The 18,447-nt window shown below is 38.9% G+C and overlaps 2 protein-coding genes and 2 long non-coding RNA genes across 4 annotated transcripts; 2 read left to right on the forward strand and 2 right to left on the reverse strand.

The window, feature by feature from the left end:
• Positions 1-693: 693 nt before the first annotated feature.
• On the reverse strand, positions 694-2,489 carry LOC307132392 (uncharacterized protein). Its single transcript, XM_079826655.1, has 3 exons — positions 2,273-2,489; positions 1,311-1,517; positions 694-1,180 (listed from the first exon to the last, which is right to left on the reverse strand). Exons 1-3 carry the CDS (start codon positions 2,364-2,366, stop codon positions 1,104-1,106), a joined length of 378 nt encoding a protein of 125 aa, XP_079682781.1. The 5' UTR covers positions 2,367-2,489; the 3' UTR covers positions 694-1,103.
• Positions 2,490-3,810: 1,321 nt separating this feature from the next.
• Positions 3,811-8,228, forward strand: LOC307132640. Its single transcript, XR_013817315.1, has 4 exons — positions 3,811-3,910; positions 5,544-5,686; positions 5,762-6,143; positions 6,240-8,228. It is a non-coding gene; the product is annotated as an uncharacterized lncRNA (long non-coding RNA).
• A 2,758-nt stretch (positions 8,229-10,986) lies between these two features.
• LOC307132363 (uncharacterized protein) lies at positions 10,987-12,782 on the reverse strand. Its single transcript, XM_079826611.1, has 3 exons — positions 12,566-12,782; positions 11,604-11,810; positions 10,987-11,473 (listed from the first exon to the last, which is right to left on the reverse strand). The coding sequence occupies exons 1-3, from the start codon at positions 12,657-12,659 to the stop codon at positions 11,397-11,399; spliced, it is 378 nt and encodes a 125-aa protein (XP_079682737.1). The 5' UTR covers positions 12,660-12,782; the 3' UTR covers positions 10,987-11,396.
• A 1,347-nt stretch (positions 12,783-14,129) lies between these two features.
• Positions 14,130-18,121, forward strand: LOC307132953. Its single transcript, XR_013817338.1, has 3 exons — positions 14,130-14,224; positions 15,880-16,479; positions 16,576-18,121. It is a non-coding gene; the product is annotated as an uncharacterized lncRNA (long non-coding RNA).
• Positions 18,122-18,447: the final 326 nt, after the last annotated feature.

Consider the following 18,447-nt stretch of genomic DNA (forward strand, 5'->3'; position numbering starts at 1 on the left):
AATTGCCATATCAAAACATTCACATTTGAAATGAAAGCTTAACCTGGTCGGCAACAGCAATACAGATGTTACGATGTCAAAGATCATCCAGCTTTACAAACAAATCCAGGCACAACAGCTATAGTCCAGTTCAGTTAGAGGTTGCCAGATCATCATGATAAATAACCATTCATGAACTCCAACAGCCCACACATTTATATACATGTTCAGTAGGACATCTGTGTTGGTGACACTGTAAACATTGTGGTGGATTTAACATACGTCTCAGTTTCACTTTCCTTAATATTGTTACCACGATTTGTTAGTACTGAATAAAAGTTTTTCTTTTTTTAAAGAATGAAAGATTTTTTTTTTACTTCTGGGCAATCTGGTAGAAAACCAACAGCTAAATTTGATAATTTGATAAACTTCTGATGCTGGTTTCGTCTCGATCGGACGAGTGGGTTTGAAGATATCAGCTAACGTTTTATAAACGCTAAATTACCACGCTGCACAAACCAAAGGCCGAAACCTGGCAAGTCTGGTGTCGTTGGACTCGGCAAGGATTCAGGAGACAAAAAACATTACTCCCATGAAAATAAGTCAACCACACCCAAAGTTATAAGCGTTTGAAAAAAAGAATTCTTTTTATTCTTTTAAAAAAAAAATTATATCAGACGACTCAGCATGCCGTCCTGAATCTAACGAGACCACTTTGATTTTTGGACAGACGGTTCAGAAGTTATAAGCAAAAATAGCAATTTTTTGGAATCTCTGGACCAGTAGGTGGCCCTGCGCCGAAACGCTCCATGTTGCCTCAGGTCATGCTTGTGATGACATGTACCAAGTTTGGTTTGAATACGATAAAGCGTTGCGGAGATATTGCCTTTTGTATTTTTGCAACAGCTACGTAAAATTTGTTTGCGCGTTTATCGAAAAACGATTTAACTAATCAACTTGAATTCCATAACTTTTTGTCAGCATGGTCTGAAGATGATCTGGTAAAATGTTTGTGAAAATTCCTCGGAGGAGTTCGCAAAAGTAGGTTAATTAAAAATGGCGGGAAAATCATCGTCAAATTATAAAACGTCATATGTGCAATCGAATCGGCTTGAGCCAAGGAATCAGAGGAAAAAAAACACTCTTCCGAATCCTCCGGATCCAATCGTCTCTCCCACGTTATAGAGAGTCTCAAAGGAGTCTGAAAAACAAAATATGAGAAATATATGAGCTTGCTAGATCCTTTGTTTTATATTTAAAATATCAGTGCAAACAAGAAAATAATAATACTGTTTAAAACAATGTTGGAGGAATAATGTCTGCGGATTGACCGTTATTTGGCTGGACGCCGGAGGGATCTGGATCAGGTGATGATGGACCAGGATCGGGCTCTGGCTCCAGATCCGCTGGAGGAACAAACGGCTCCACAACATCCTCAGCACCGAGACAACAGCAGAGGAGCGAGCGCCTCATAGCCTGACACACGTTCCTGAAGAAAGAACGATCTCCTTTCCTCTTCTTACAATCGGCAGGTTTTTCTGAAATGAAGAAAACAAAACTGAATTATTAGAAACATCTCTGACGCCAAATTAGGCTGTGATATAATGACATAACTTACATTTTACTGTTAAAGGGGTGGTTGCATGCGATTTCACTTTTTTAACTTTAGTTAGTGTGTAATGTTGCTGCTTGAGCATAAACAGTATCTGCAAAGTTACAGCGCTGAAAGTTAGATATTGTCTTTTAAAGTTATGGCAGTTTATTGCCTACAAAAACGGCCGGTTTGGACTACAACAAGCTTCTTCCCGGTTTGTTGATATCATAAACCCTTGCTATTAACATAAACACTGCCCCCGTGAACACGCAACAAAGTGGGCGAGGCCACGTCGCAGTCATTACGAAAGAGAGAGAGCTGTTGCAGAACTACAAACTACATTTGGCCATCTAACCAATCTAAGACCATTGCGTTTTTCAGAGGGATGGGCTTCATAGAAGCAGGAAGCAAACGAGCCGCTCAAAGGACAGTGGAGACAGCGGTGTGGAATAAAGGTAAAATATAAGAATAAAAATACGGCGTTTTAAAAAAAAAGAAGTATTAAGACATGTTATACTGCGCCCCATTAACACAACCAAGCTTAGAAAAAAACCACGGAACCACCCCTTTGATTCCAGAAAGAAAATTTCAGCAAAAGGAAATTAAATGTGACTGTACTGTGACTGTCAGAATGAAATATGAAATAGCAAAAATCTCCATCTGTACACTTTACACCGCCCAGCTTTATTTCAGTCTCACCTGTTGAGCTCCTGTTCACTGGTGAAGCCTCCATAAGGCCATTTGAAGTCTCCGTTGGCTCGACGGGAACTTGACCTGGCAGCGGAGGGCACATCCACTCTTCGAGGCTGTCGGACCTGGACAAACAACAGTCGCTGGAACTGCCCTGTTCGCTTAGGCTATCCGACCGATCGCCACTCCATTCGACGATGTACGTGCCTCGGCTGCTGAGGCTCAACGACTCTCTAGAGAACCACCTCACTATATTGTCAGAGAGGGACAAAGATGATATGGACATGATGCTTGGTGAAGATATTTCTTATCATATTAATAATCAATGTCAGTGGTCACATCAAATTGTTACTGTATTTATTTATTTTTCAACTTTCTATTTTCAATGACACATTATTTGATAACTGAGCAATAACTTCTTCAATAAAAGCCTATTCTGACCTCTGCGTAAGAGTTTAGATGGAGTGGATGGACGTCCATCGTCCTGGCTCTCCCGGCTGCCGCTCTGCCACTCCCTCTTCCTGTCCGTCTGACCTGTGGACACAGAAACACAAAACTCAGAAGACATAAGTGCTAAATGTGTAGGAAGCTCCTGGATCTGTGTCTGGGTCGGTCATCAGAACAGAACAGGGTCTCCAAACCTCCTGACCAGCCGTCTGAGAGAAAGTGGCTCTCCTGGATTTGGAGAGGCTGGAATATTTCAGAAACATAACATCCCATAAACAAATGAAACACCTAAAGCACTCACCTCCTGTTTCACCCATCATATTCGCCATCGACATCCTCCTCCAATCTGGAATAAAAACAATACAAAACACAACACAACACAATACAATACAATACAATAAACTCTCCTCAAAAATACTCCTCCCAGAAAAATAAAAAAATAAAAAGAAATAAAATTTGAAACTCCTAAAATAAGAAAAGAACAATAAGATAGCACTATATAAATAATAAGAACTAAAACTCAAAAATATAACTCTGTGTAAAGGATATCTCCTGCGTTGTTCTTCCAGAATAAAACTCTTGTCTCAGGAATCGTCCGAACAGCTTCAAAATCTCAGTCAGCACAGAAAATATTCTGCAAAAGTTTTTGAATTCGCCTCGTCTCTCTCAACAACAGATCGCGATCAGTGCGCCTGCATATGAGATCAGAATCAATTCATAACAATGTTCATAACATGCGTCGCCATAGCAACTAAAACTCAAATCATTCATATGAGCAGAGCACGTGACCGCGCATCGATCTAAACACATTTATTGAATAGTTATGAACTTAATTTGGACGTTTTCTTTAATAAAAAGTCTGAATCTGTTTCATTGAATCAGTTCAAAACTTTGAATCAGTGATTCCTCTGCATCATCATCACTCAGAAATGCTAGATATCTCTACAATTACCAGGCGGACGTTTTCCAGAAATGTCCCCGTTTTTTACAGCTCGTTCAAAACAACCGGCATATACATTGCAAAAAAGCCCAACATACAGCAGCTGCTGGGGCATCATGTTGTAATTCTTTCACCAGCGGATGGCGCTGTGAGCTGCGCTGACTCTACTTGGTCGCGCACGCAGCTTCATGATGAACGTCACCGAAAGCAGACCGCCATTATCGTCAAATATCTAAAGAAACATCGTTATCACTTTCAAGGTAGTAGCATACTACCATACTAACATACTACATATAGTACAAATTACTATATGTGTGTGTGTGTGTGTGTGTGTGTGTGTGTGTGTGTGTGTGTGTGTGTGTGTGTGTGTGTGTGTGTGTGTGTGTGTGTGTGTGTGTGTGTGTGTGTGTATATATATATAAAAGCTAAACAATTACACCTTACCCTAGCTCACAACAAATACATGTGCAGAATACACACATACTTAAATACATGCATAAAATAAGCCTAAAATGCAAAATAACAAGACCAATTAAAGATAGTAACAGTTATTTCAAGCACAAACGTAACAAAACATTTGAAGTAAAAGAAAAAAAGTAATTTATACAGTATAAACTTGTGAAAATTAAAGTATTAAATACAATTATATTTGTTAAATAGTTTTATTCCATATTTATGTTGTTTTATTTGTGTAATGTGTTTTTGTTAAATCATGTTCTAATATTGTTTTGAACGGCTTGTGATTTACAGTGGTGGTTTTACTATGAACTGTTTTCATTGTTTGATTGTTTTTTTGTTTTTGTTTTTGCGGGTGCAGTGAATTGTATTAAAACCAGACCAAAAATCGTAATAATAATAAAACTAAATCATAATAATTGTTAATGTTAATAATAATATAGGGAGCCCAGCCCACAACGACAACAAAAAACATTCAAAAATATATTGTCCCTGTTTTTAATTAATGGACAGGCCTAATAACAAATGAGATTTAGTGATATTTTGACCACTCAAATCGGAAATGTCCAAGTTTCCATTTCAGAAATCTGGTCACCTTACTCTGCATGCATCAAAATGTGTTGCTAAATACTTTTATTTATTTATTTTTTACTATATTTTTCTATATTATTGCATATGAATAAAAAATGTTTTAAATAATGTTTCCTTGTATTAGTTTAATGGTGAATTTTTTAGTTCGTATTATTTTAACTTTTTTTTCATGGTATTAAAATGAAAGTTTATGTATGTGTGTTTGTGTTTAGTTGAGTTTCATACTTCAGGCTTTTATGGCGCATATACTATGATATTATTAGACTATGATTAAGATTTTCAAAGAGGGGAAAAAAACACCTTAATTTTATTCAGAAGCTCAAACTGAGCAAAAATGTGTAATTTTGTGCACCTGCTGATATTTATATTGTCAAAACGTAAGATGAAATTCTGATAGCTTGTAATGTCAGTCAGTGAGATCTTTATAATAGTCTTAAAATGCATATAAATATCTGTTGTCACTCTATATTCCCCAATAATGTCTTAGTAAGATTATATTGAAATGCTTTCACGATCTAAGCTCTGTAGTTTTTGATGACTGAGAGATGAACAAATAAACTCAAAAGCCTGATGGATCATATTTGATACTCACATTTTAACATGGGTTTCCTAAAACATTATGTATGGATAATCAAACTATCAATCAGACAACAGTAGATTGTGTGCAGATGTTTTTTCAGCAAAGTTTTGATTATGTTTATCATGATCAAAGAGGCCTTAGAAATGTACATATCAAATATTATACAATAGGCTTTATAGGGTTAATAATATTAATATCTCTCACTCTGGGCTGCCAAACCCCTGCTCTTATCGATACAATTAAACTCGCTTTCTGTCGTTTATCAGTTGATGCTCAAGGTCTGGGGGAGTAAGGAGGAAGCATCCCAACTGGAGAAGTGCGAGGCGGCTGCTCTCATTGTGGAGGGAACAGCTCATCAGCTAATGTCGTCGGATGGAGAAGTTGATTGATCCATACCTAGGAAACTTCAGTGAGGTCTTGTGTTAGCAGATTGTTTGCCAAGAATATAAGCTACCGTGCATTGGGGTGTTTTCTGCCATTTCAGGTTGAGTTTATTGAGATCCATGCCCTCCAGTCAGACCAGGAGGAGATAGACAGCCGTTTGTGCTCCGCCTGCATCATGCCGTCAAGCTGGGATTCAAGTCGGCAGTAGTGAGGACCCTGGACACCGACATCTTCTTCATCCTTCATCCTGCATCACGCTGACACCATCAACCTTGTCATCTACCTCGACACTGGCATGGGCCGCCACCGTCAGCTGGTCAATGTCCCAGAGCTGGCCACTCCTCTTGGGCAGCCGGACTGCAGCAGCTGCTCGGCTACTGTGTGTTTAGTGGTGAGGACTGCACCAGCACCTTCAAAGGCAAGGGCAAGGTGACACCGCTCAAAAAGCTCCAGAAGAACCCCAAATTTCAAAAGGCTTTCAGGTTGGTGGATGAATTTTAGACAATTGAATTTGAATGTATTGAATATAATATTTGGAGAGAGCAAACTTAGCAATTATCCCAACAATCTTCCTCCAGTCAGCTGTGCGATGAGTGGAAGGTGAAGTTGGAAGTGCAGGAGCAGCTGGAGGTCTTCACGTGTGTGATGTACAGTCAAGCATGTGAGACATCAGTCAAGCCGGTCAGGAGCAAGATGCTCAAGAAGATTGTGGGAGAAGACGAGACCCTCAGCATTAAGTCGAGAGTCGATTTTGCTCGCCTGCCCCACTGCCAAGACTCACTCATCCCTCACATCCAGCGGGCAAGCGGGCAGCTGAGCCGATCTTCCGGAGGCCTTAAACCCTATGACGAGGGTCAGGGGTGGGAGAAGACGGACGGAGGGATTTTGGAGCCTGTCTGGTAGGGATGGGCGATATCTTATCGTTTGCGATATACCGGTAAAAATTCTCCCCACGATAAGAATTTGCCTTCCCGCGATAATAACGATAAAGCCTAGTTGATGGCGCGACCCATCCGCACCGTGCCACCGCTGGCCGTCTCTTGATGCCCTAAACGTTATTACTTTATGATGGCCGCGGTGGCTGCGTTCGTCACTCTGTATAGCTGAACGGGGGTTGGAGAGAGAATTTCTTGTGGTGCCCCCTCAGCACTTGGTGCTCTACGCGCAGTGCTTGATAGGAGCTGCGGCACTGAATCCGCATCTCACGTGCAGAACGAAAACAACTATGGTGGAAGCTGCGGAAGAGTTCATAGCTAAACGAGGGGCTACCTGAGGGCAATCTGAACCATACAGATGTATTTTCACTCGCTGAGCACTTGGACTGAGCACTTAAGAGATTCGCTCTGTCTCAATCGATCGGTAAAGCACACTATTTCAGTTAATCTCAATGAATGCGCAGTGTATATGACGCACATTAAACACTAGTGTGAGGCGCGCGACTGAGAGCGCTCAGTGTTTCACACACACTCAAAGAGAGAGCGAGAGAGTCTTATACCAAACAGAATTGACGTGCTACATGTAAACAATATCCTTTGTTGCATTTTCCTGTAAAGTAATGGCGTTTATTTGGAATTATTCAGCCTTTCGTGAACAGGAAGAAAGGAATGCACAAACGGGAATCTCATTGGCTGGCGCGCACCTATTACTGTGCCTGTTTTGATTTCAGCCAATCAGTTGGAATGAACGCTGACAACGTGATTAATATTCATGAACCCAGAAGCTCATTATTCCTTAGTGCAGTTTATTTTTATTAGTAGAATAATTCGTGGTATTATTATATTATCAACTCAAATTACTGAAGTTCTATCATTAAATCATTATTTTCAACTTTTTTGTAATCTGAAGACATTTTTGGGATAATTACTTTTGCTGTTTCTGCTATTTTTACCACTGTTTGCACCATGTATGAATAAATACAGAATCGGTTTACATGTAAAACTTTTCATTGATTTAAAAATTATTTTTGTTTGTATTGTGTGACGTTTTTTAGCACAGTTGCACTATTTAAACATTTCCTGCACTTTTACAGAAGACAATTATATCTGCAACTTTTCAATTTCTGAAAAGGCTGGTGTGGAATTTTACATAAAAAAATTATTAAAAAATTTAAACATGGGGAATGATACTACATGTATCGTCATTGATATCGTTATCGCAATAAATACTAGAAAATATCGGGATAAATTTTTAAGTCCATATCGCCCATCCCTACCTGTGATCAAAGCTGAATTTATCATCATTACTCCAGTCTTCAGTGTCACGTGATCCTTCACAAATCATTCTCATATGAGGATTTGATGCTCAACAAACATTTATGATTATTATCAGTGTTGAAAACAGTTGAGTACAATTTCTATTTCAGATAAATGCTGTTCTTTTGAATCTTCTATTCATCAAATAATCCTGGGGAAAAGTGAGCAGATTCAGCACAAGAGACTTCTTTTTTTTTTTTTTGTTAAGTAGGCCTACATATCCCAGTCTGAACTGTAGAACTGTAAGGCTTTGAATATTAACACCTGAGCACTCTTGTGGGTTTGCTATTGTCACAATTAAAAACCGTATAAGGGTAAAAACATGACAGGCAGACATGATATAAGCAACACAGCTACAATGAATAACATCGATACTGGGTGTGCGAATTATCAAGAATTGACAATAGTCAATTGTATTGGTGGCACCAAGGGGCCCCCAAATAAAATTCTGCTTAGGGCCCCATAAAGGCTTGGGCTGGCCCTGATTGAGGCTTCTTCCTGAGGAGTGTTTTATCGACTAAACGTTACACATCTTGCCACAGTTTATTAATTAGCCTAGTATTATTATAATTATCATTATTGTTTACATGAACAAGACGCAAATGTATGTCAAATTACAAAAACTCTAGCCTAGGACAGTTGCAGAATTATAGCAGAGCACAAGAAAATTAAACAAACTGTAATACTATTAACAAATAAAAAGCAGTTCATAACTGGGAATAATTAATTGTTAATAATAACTGGTAATTTAAAAAAAAATACAGATTTGGTGTTTTGTGGAGGTTGAAACTGTTACAATATAAATAATTATCTGTAATGTTCAAGAATCCCGACATGCAAGATAAATCCAGCGGTGTAGAGTCATCATTCATTTAGTACTTGAAGTGACGCTTCAGTAGCGAGGATATCATTTCACTTGATTCAATTCCTCTGTCCTCTCGTCTTTTCCTTGCGTCCTTCCCTCGCACCCTGAAGGGGTGGAGATAAGACGCGTGGAAAGGAAGATAGGAAAGGAAACGAGAATGCACAAATAAGAATTGAGAAGCACCCCTAAAGGGGCCATTCACACAGACCGCGGTTTTCTATTGCCTTGCGCTACTTTCCCATTGTTTTTTGTAAACACGCTCAACTACGGCAAGGGAAAAGTCAACCACAAAATTATTATTTTATTGTATAACAAGAACGAACAACATAGGCCAGGGGTGTCCAAACTCGGTCCTGGAGGGCCACTGTCCTGCAGGGTTTAGCTCCAACTTGCCTCAACACCTGTCTGGAAGTTTCTAGTATGCCTAATAAGACCTTGATTAGGTTGTACAGGTGTGCTTAATTGGGGTTGGAGCTAAACTCTGAAGGACAGTGGCCCTCCAGGAGCAGGATTGGACACCCCTGACATAGGCCTACAATACAGAGGATCACAGTGTATTATTATCCATTACATTCATAATAGCATCAAAGGAAACAACAGAAAAACAACAATGTTTTAACAACATTAAAAATAACAAAAATAAACTATACTGGGGAAAACTCACAACAAAAAAAATCCAAAAAGAGAAGAATTCAAAAATTCTATACATCCGTTTCGCTCTTTATTTCTTGCATCTGTTAGGGCCTAAATATAATGTTTAAGTTCAGTTTTAAATAATATAATGTTAGGTTTATTATTTGTCCATTTCTGTTTGGGTAGCCTACACGTTATTTTCCATACGTAATTATCAAGTTAACCACCAAATTTTGCTCCAACCTCTTATTTTTGTAAAACAAAAATATATCTTTACCAGATAGATCTTTAGTTTTGTGAATTTAAATATCAGATAATCAACATCAATCCAACATAAACATTAAATGAATAAATGTTTTATGGATTCTTCTTGTTTTACAAAAGATGCATGTTGTCTCCATGTCCCTAAAACATCTTGAGACTTGTTTCACTGGAAATCAAATGAATAACCGTATATGTAATTTCTTTAATTTTATTGGTGAGACAGTATTTACTGGGTAAACTCCAGCAGTCCTCTTTCCATTCAATCTGATGATTATACATTAAGTACCACACAATGATTGATATTATACATGATTTAGAAATTACTTTACAAAAACGTATTGAAATGATGGTACACAGTGTGCGTACGGGGGGGGGGGGGGGGGGTTGCTGATCGGAGTTGCCATAATGTGGTAAATAAACTGAAACTGGATTTGAAATAGGTTTTACAGACTTGAGGACAAAATTTTGATTTAACGTCACATTTATTTCACATAAAGCAAATAAAAAATAAAATTCATACGACTAATTCAAATGGGGAGAAAACAGAAGTTTCACTTCTGCTGTGACAAACCCTAATAGCAAAGACATTACAGTCAAAAAGCACTGAGGTTTCTACAAAATTGCCATATCAAAACATTCACATTTGAAATGAAAGCTTAACCTGGTCGGCAACAGCAATACAGATGTTACGATGTCAAAGATCATCCAGCTTTACAAACAAATCCAGGCACAACAGCTATAGTCCAGTTCAGTTAGAGGTTGCCAGATCATCATGATAAATAACCATTCATGAACTCCAACAGCCCACACATTTATATACATGTTCAGTAGGACATCTGTGTTGGTGACACTGTAAACATTGTGGTGGATTTAACATACGTCTCAGTTTCACTTTCCTTAATATTGTTACCACGATTTGTTAGTACTGAATAAAAGTTTTTCTTTTTTTAAAGAATGAAAGATTTTTTTTTTACTTCTGGGCAATCTGGTAGAAAACCAACAGCTAAATTTGATAATTTGATAAACTTCTGATGCTGGTTTCGTCTCGATCGGACGAGTGGGTTTGAAGATATCAGCTAACGTTTTATAAACGCTAAATTACCACGCTGCACAAACCAAAGGCCGAAACCTGGCAAGTCTGGTGTCGTTGGACTCGGCAAGGATTCAGGAGACAAAAAACATTACTCCCATGAAAATAAGTCAACCACACCCAAAGTTATAAGCGTTTGAAAAAAAGAATTCTTTTTATTCTTTTAAAAAAAAAATTATATCAGACGACTCAGCATGCCGTCCTGAATCTAACGAGACCACTTTGATTTTTGGACAGACGGTTCAGAAGTTATAAGCAAAAATAGCAATTTTTTGGAATCTCTGGACCAGTAGGTGGCCCTGCGCCGAAACGCTCCATGTTGCCTCAGGTCATGCTTGTGATGACATGTACCAAGTTTGGTTTGAATACGATAAAGCGTTGCGGAGATATTGCCTTTTGTATTTTTGCAACAGCTACGTAAAATTTGTTTGCGCGTTTATCGAAAAACGATTTAACTAATCAACTTGAATTCCATAACTTTTTGTCAGCATGGTCTGAAGATGATCTGGTAAAATGTTTGTGAAAATTCCTCGGAGGAGTTCGCAAAAGTAGGTTAATTAAAAATGGCGGGAAAATCATCGTCAAATTATAAAACGTCATATGTGCAATCGAATCGGCTTGAGCCAAGGAATCAGAGGAAAAAAAACACTCTTCCGAATCCTCCGGATCCAATCGTCTCTCCCACGTTATAGAGAGTCTCAAAGGAGTCTGAAAAACAAAATATGAGAAATATATGAGCTTGCTAGATCCTTTGTTTTATATTTAAAATATCAGTGCAAACAAGAAAATAATAATACTGTTTAAAACAATGTTGGAGGAATAATGTCTGCGGATTGACCGTTATTTGGCTGGACGCCGGAGGGATCTGGATCAGGTGATGATGGACCAGGATCGGGCTCTGGCTCCAGATCCGCTGGAGGAACAAACGGCTCCACAACATCCTCAGCACCGAGACAACAGCAGAGGAGCGAGCGCCTCATAGCCTGACACACGTTCCTGAAGAAAGAACGATCTCCTTTCCTCTTCTTACAATCGGCAGGTTTTTCTGAAATGAAGAAAACAAAACTGAATTATTAGAAACATCTCTGACGCCAAATTAGGCTGTGATATAATGACATAACTTACATTTTACTGTTAAAGGGGTGGTTGCATGCGATTTCACTTTTTTAACTTTAGTTAGTGTGTAATGTTGCTGCTTGAGCATAAACAGTATCTGCAAAGTTACAGCGCTGAAAGTTAGATATTGTCTTTTAAAGTTATGGCAGTTTATTGCCTACAAAAACGGCCGGTTTGGACTACAACAAGCTTCTTCCCGGTTTGTTGATATCATAAACCCTTGCTATTAACATAAACACTGCCCCCGTGAACACGCAACAAAGTGGGCGAGGCCACGTCGCAGTCATTACGAAAGAGAGAGAGCTGTTGCAGAACTACAAACTACATTTGGCCATCTAACCAATCTAAGACCATTGCGTTTTTCAGAGGGATGGGCTTCATAGAAGCAGGAAGCAAACGAGCCGCTCAAAGGACAGTGGAGACAGCGGTGTGGAATAAAGGTAAAATATAAGAATAAAAATACGGCGTTTTAAAAAAAAAGAAGTATTAAGACATGTTATACTGCGCCCCATTAACACAACCAAGCTTAGAAAAAAACCACGGAACCACCCCTTTGATTCCAGAAAGAAAATTTCAGCAAAAGGAAATTAAATGTGACTGTACTGTGACTGTCAGAATGAAATATGAAATAGCAAAAATCTCCATCTGTACACTTTACACCGCCCAGCTTTATTTCAGTCTCACCTGTTGAGCTCCTGTTCACTGGTGAAGCCTCCATAAGGCCATTTGAAGTCTCCGTTGGCTCGACGGGAACTTGACCTGGCAGCGGAGGGCACATCCACTCTTCGAGGCTGTCGGACCTGGACAAACAACAGTCGCTGGAACTGCCCTGTTCGCTTAGGCTATCCGACCGATCGCCACTCCATTCGACGATGTACGTGCCTCGGCTGCTGAGGCTCAACGACTCTCTAGAGAACCACCTCACTATATTGTCAGAGAGGGACAAAGATGATATGGACATGATGCTTGGTGAAGATATTTCTTATCATATTAATAATCAATGTCAGTGGTCACATCAAATTGTTACTGTATTTATTTATTTTTCAACTTTCTATTTTCAATGACACATTATTTGATAACTGAGCAATAACTTCTTCAATAAAAGCCTATTCTGACCTCTGCGTAAGAGTTTAGATGGAGTGGATGGACGTCCATCGTCCTGGCTCTCCCGGCTGCCGCTCTGCCACTCCCTCTTCCTGTCCGTCTGACCTGTGGACACAGAAACACAAAACTCAGAAGACATAAGTGCTAAATGTGTAGGAAGCTCCTGGATCTGTGTCTGGGTCGGTCATCAGAACAGAACAGGGTCTCCAAACCTCCTGACCAGCCGTCTGAGAGAAAGTGGCTCTCCTGGATTTGGAGAGGCTGGAATATTTCAGAAACATAACATCCCATAAACAAATGAAACACCTAAAGCACTCACCTCCTGTTTCACCCATCATATTCGCCATCGACATCCTCCTCCAATCTGGAATAAAAACAATACAAAACACAAAACACAACACAACACAATACAATACAATACAATAAACTCTCCTCAAAAATACTCCTCCCAGAAAAATAAAAAAATAAAAAGAAATAAAATTTGAAACTCCTAAAATAAGAAAAGAACAATAAGATAGCACTATATAAATAATAAGAACTAAAACTCAAAAATATAACTCTGTGTAAAGGATATCTCCTGCGTTGTTCTTCCAGAATAAAACTCTTGTCTCAGGAATCGTCCGAACAGCTTCAAAATCTCAGTCAGCACAGAAAATATTCTGCAAAAGTTTTTGAATTCGCCTCGTCTCTCTCAACAACAGATCGCGATCATAGGATCGCGATCAGTGCGCCTGCATATGAGATCAGAATCAATTCATAACAATGTTCATAACATGCGTCGCCATAGCAACTAAAACTCAAATATTTCATATGAGCAGAGCACGTGACCGCGCATCGATCTAAACACATTTATTGAATAGTTATGAACTTAATTTGGACGTTTTCTTTAATAAAAAGTCTGAATCTGTTTCATTGAATCAGTTCAAAACTTTGAATCAGTGATTCCTCTGCATCATCATCACTCAGAAATGCTAGATATCTCTACAATTACCAGGCGGACGTTTTCCAGAAATGTCCCCGTTTTTTACAGCTCGTTCAAAACAACCGGCATATACATTGCAAAAAAGCCCAACATACAGCAGCTGCTGGGGCATCATGTTGTAATTCTTTCACCAGCGGATGGCGCTGTGAGCTGCGCTGACTCTACTTGGTCGCGCACGCAGCTTCATGATGAACGTCACCGAAAGCAGACCGCCATTATCGTCAAATATCTAAAGAAACATCGTTATCACTTTCAAGGTAGTAGCATACTACCATACTAACATACTACATATAGTACAAATTACTATATGTGTGTGTGTGTGTGTGTGTGTGTGTGTGTGTGTGTGTGTGTGTGTGTGTGTGTGTGTGTGTGTGTGTGTGTGTGTGTGTGTGTGTGTGTGTGTGTGTGTGTGTGTGTGTGTGTGTGTGTATATATATATAAAAGCTAAACAATTACACCTTACCCTAGCTCACAACAAATACATGTGCAGAATACACACATACTTAAATACATGCATAAAATAAGCCTAAAATGCAAAATAACAAGACCAATTAAAGATAGTAACAGTTATTTCAAGCACAAACGTAACAAAACATTTGAAGTAAAAGAAAAAAAGTAATTTATACAGTATAAACTTGTGAAAATTAAAGTATTAAATACAATTATATTTGTTAAATAGTTTTATTCCATATTTATGTTGTTTTATTTGTGTAATGTGTTTTTGTTAAATCATGTTCTAATATTGTTTTGAACGGCTTGTGATTTACAGTGGTGGTTTTACTATGAACTGTTTTCATTGTTTGATTGTTTTTTTGTTTTTGTTTTTGCGGGTGCAGTGAATTGTATTAAAACCAGACCAAAAATCGTAATAATAATAAAACTAAATCATAATAATTGTTAATGTTAATAATAATATAGGGAGCCCAGCCCACAACGACAACAAAAAACATTCAAAAATATATTGTCCCTGTTTTTAATTAATGGACAGGCCTAATAACAAATGAGATTTAGTGATATTTTGACCACTCAAATCGGAAATGTCCAAGTTTCCATTTCAGAAATCTGGTCACCTTACTCTGCATGCATCAAAATGTGTTGCTAAATACTTTTATTTATTTATTTTTTACTATATTTTTCTATATTATTGCATATGAATAAAAAATGTTTTAAATAATGTTTCCTTGTATTAGTTTAATGGTGAATTTTTTAGTTCGTATTATTTTAACTTTTTTTTCATGGTATTAAAATGAAAGTTTATGTATGTGTGTTTGTGTTTAGTTGAGTTTCATACTTCAGGCTTTTATGGCGCATATACTATGATATTATTAGACTATGATTAAGATTTTCAAAGAGGGGAAAAAAACACCTTAATTTTATTCAGAAGCTCAAACTGAGCAAAAATGTGTAATTTTGTGCACCTGCTGATATTTATATTGTCAAAACGTAAGATGAAATTCTGATAGCTTGTAATGTCAGTCAGTGAGATCTTTATAATAGTCTTAAAATGCATATAAATATCTGTTGTCACTCTATATTCCCCAATAATGTCTTAGTAAGATTATATTGAAATGCTTTCACGATCTAAGCTCTGTAGTTTTTGATGACTGAGAGATGAACAAATAAACTCAAAAGCCTGATGGATCATATTTGATACTCACATTTTAACATGGGTTTCCTAAAACATTATGTATGGATAATCAAACTATCAATCAGACAACAGTAGATTGTGTGCAGATGTTTTTTCAGCAAAGTTTTGATTATGTTTATCATGATCAAAGAGGCCTTAGAAATGTACATATCAAATATTATACAATAGGCTTTATAGGGTTAATAATATTAATATCTCTCACTCTGGGCTGCCAAACCCCTGCTCTTATCGATACAATTAAACTCGCTTTCTGTCGTTTATCAGTTGATGCTCAAGGTCTGGGGGAGTAAGGAGGAAGCATCCCAACTGGAGAAGTGCGAGGCGGCTGCTCTCATTGTGGAGGGAACAGCTCATCAGCTAATGTCGTCGGATGGAGAAGTTGATTGATCCATACCTAGGAAACTTCAGTGAGGTCTTGTGTTAGCAGATTGTTTGCCAAGAATATAAGCTACCGTGCATTGGGGTGTTTTCTGCCATTTCAGGTTGAGTTTATTGAGATCCATGCCCTCCAGTCAGACCAGGAGGAGATAGACAGCCGTTTGTGCTCCGCCTGCATCATGCCGTCAAGCTGGGATTCAAGTCGGCAGTAGTGAGGACCCTGGACACCGACATCTTCTTCATCCTTCATCCTGCATCACGCTGACACCATCAACCTTGTCATCTACCTCGACACTGGCATGGGCCGCCACCGTCAGCTGGTCAATGTCCCAGAGCTGGCCACTCCTCTTGGGCAGCCGGACTGCAGCAGCTGCTCGGCTACTGTGTGTTTAGTGGTGAGGACTGCACCAGCACCTTCAAAGGCAAGGGCAAGGTGACACCGCTCAAAAAGCTCCAGAAGAACCCCAAATTTCAAAAGGCTTTCAGGTTGGTGGATGAATTTTAGACAATTGAATTTGAATGTATTGAATATAATATTTGGAGAGAGCAAACTTAGCAATTATCCCAACAATCTTCCTCCAGTCAGCTGTGCGATGAGTGGAAGGTGAAGTTGGAAGTGCAGGAGCAGCTGGAGGTCTTCACGTGTGTGATGTACAGTCAAGCATGTGAGACATCAGTCAAGCCGGTCAGGAGCAAGATGCTCAAGAAGATTGTGGGAGAAGACGAGACCCTCAGCATTAAGTCGAGAGTCGATTTTGCTCGCCTGCCCCACTGCCAAGACTCACTCATCCCTCACATCCAGCGGGCAAGCGGGCAGCTGAGCCGATCTTCCGGAGGCCTTAAACCCTATGACGAGGGTCAGGGGTGGGAGAAGACGGACGGAGGGATTTTGGAGCCTGTCTGGTAGGGATGGGCGATATCTTATCGTTTGCGATATACCGGTAAAAATTCTCCCCACGATAAGAATTTGCCTTCCCGCGATAATAACGATAAAGCCTAGTTGATGGCGCGACCCATCCGCACCGTGCCACCGCTGGCCGTCTCTTGATGCCCTAAACGTTATTACTTTATGATGGCCGCGGTGGCTGCGTTCGTCACTCTGTATAGCTGAACGGGGGTTGGAGAGAGAATTTCTTGTGGTGCCCCCTCAGCACTTGGTGCTCTACGCGCAGTGCTTGATAGGAGCTGCGGCACTGAATCCGCATCTCACGTGCAGAACGAAAACAACTATGGTGGAAGCTGCGGAAGAGTTCATAGCTAAACGAGGGGCTACCTGAGGGCAATCTGAACCATACAGATGTATTTTCACTCGCTGAGCACTTGGACTGAGCGCTTAAGAGATTCGCTCTGTCTCAATCGATCGGTAAAGCACACTATTTCAGTTAATCTCAATGAATGCGCAGTGTATATGACGCACATTAAACACTAGTGTGAGGCGCGCGACTGAGAGCGCTCAGTGTTTCACACACACTCAAAGAGAGAGCGAGAGAGTCTTATACCAAACAGAATTGACGTGCTACATGTAAACAATATCCTTTGTTGCATTTTCCTGTAAAGTAATGGCGTTTATTTGGAATTATTCAGCCTTTCGTGAACAGGAAGAAAGGAATGCACAAACGGGAATCTCATTGGCTGGCGCGCACCTATTACTGTGCCTGTTTTGATTTCAGCCAATCAGTTGGAATGAACGCTGACAACGTGATTAATATTCATGAACCCAGAAGCTCATTATTCCTTAGTGCAGTTTATTTTTATTAGTAGAATAATTCGTGGTATTATTATATTATCAACTCAAATTACTGAAGTTCTATCATTAAATCATTATTTTCAACTTTTTTGTAATCTGAAGACATTTTTGGGATAATTACTTTTGCTGTTTCTGCTATTTTTACCACTGTTTGCACCATGTATGAATAAATACAGAATCGGTTTACATGTAAAACTTTTCATTGATTTAAAAATTATTTTTGTTTGTATTGTGTGACGTTTTTTAGCACAGTTGCACTATTTAAACATTTCCTGCACTTTTACAGAAGACAATTATATCTGCAACTTTTCAATTTCTGAAAAGGCTGGTGTGGAATTTTACATAAAAAAATTATTAAAAAATTTAAACATGGGGAATGATACTACATGTATCGTCATTGATATCGTTATCGCAATAAATACTAGAAAATATCGGGATAAATTTTTAAGTCCATATCGCCCATCCCTACCTGTGATCAAAGCTGAATTTATCATCATTACTCCAGTCTTCAGTGTCACGTGATCCTTCACAAATCATTCTCATATGAGGATTTGATGCTCAACAAACATTTATGATTATTATCAGTGTTGAAAACAGTTGAGTACAATTTCTATTTCAGATAAATGCTGTTCTTTTGAATCTTCTATTCATCAAATAATCCTGGGGAAAAGTGAGCAGATTCAGCACAAGAGACTTCTTTTTTTTTT

Source organism: Gobio gobio (genome assembly GCF_949357685.1).
Source record: "Gobio gobio genome assembly, chromosome: 10".
Lineage (NCBI taxonomy): Eukaryota > Metazoa > Chordata > Actinopteri > Cypriniformes > Gobionidae > Gobio > Gobio gobio.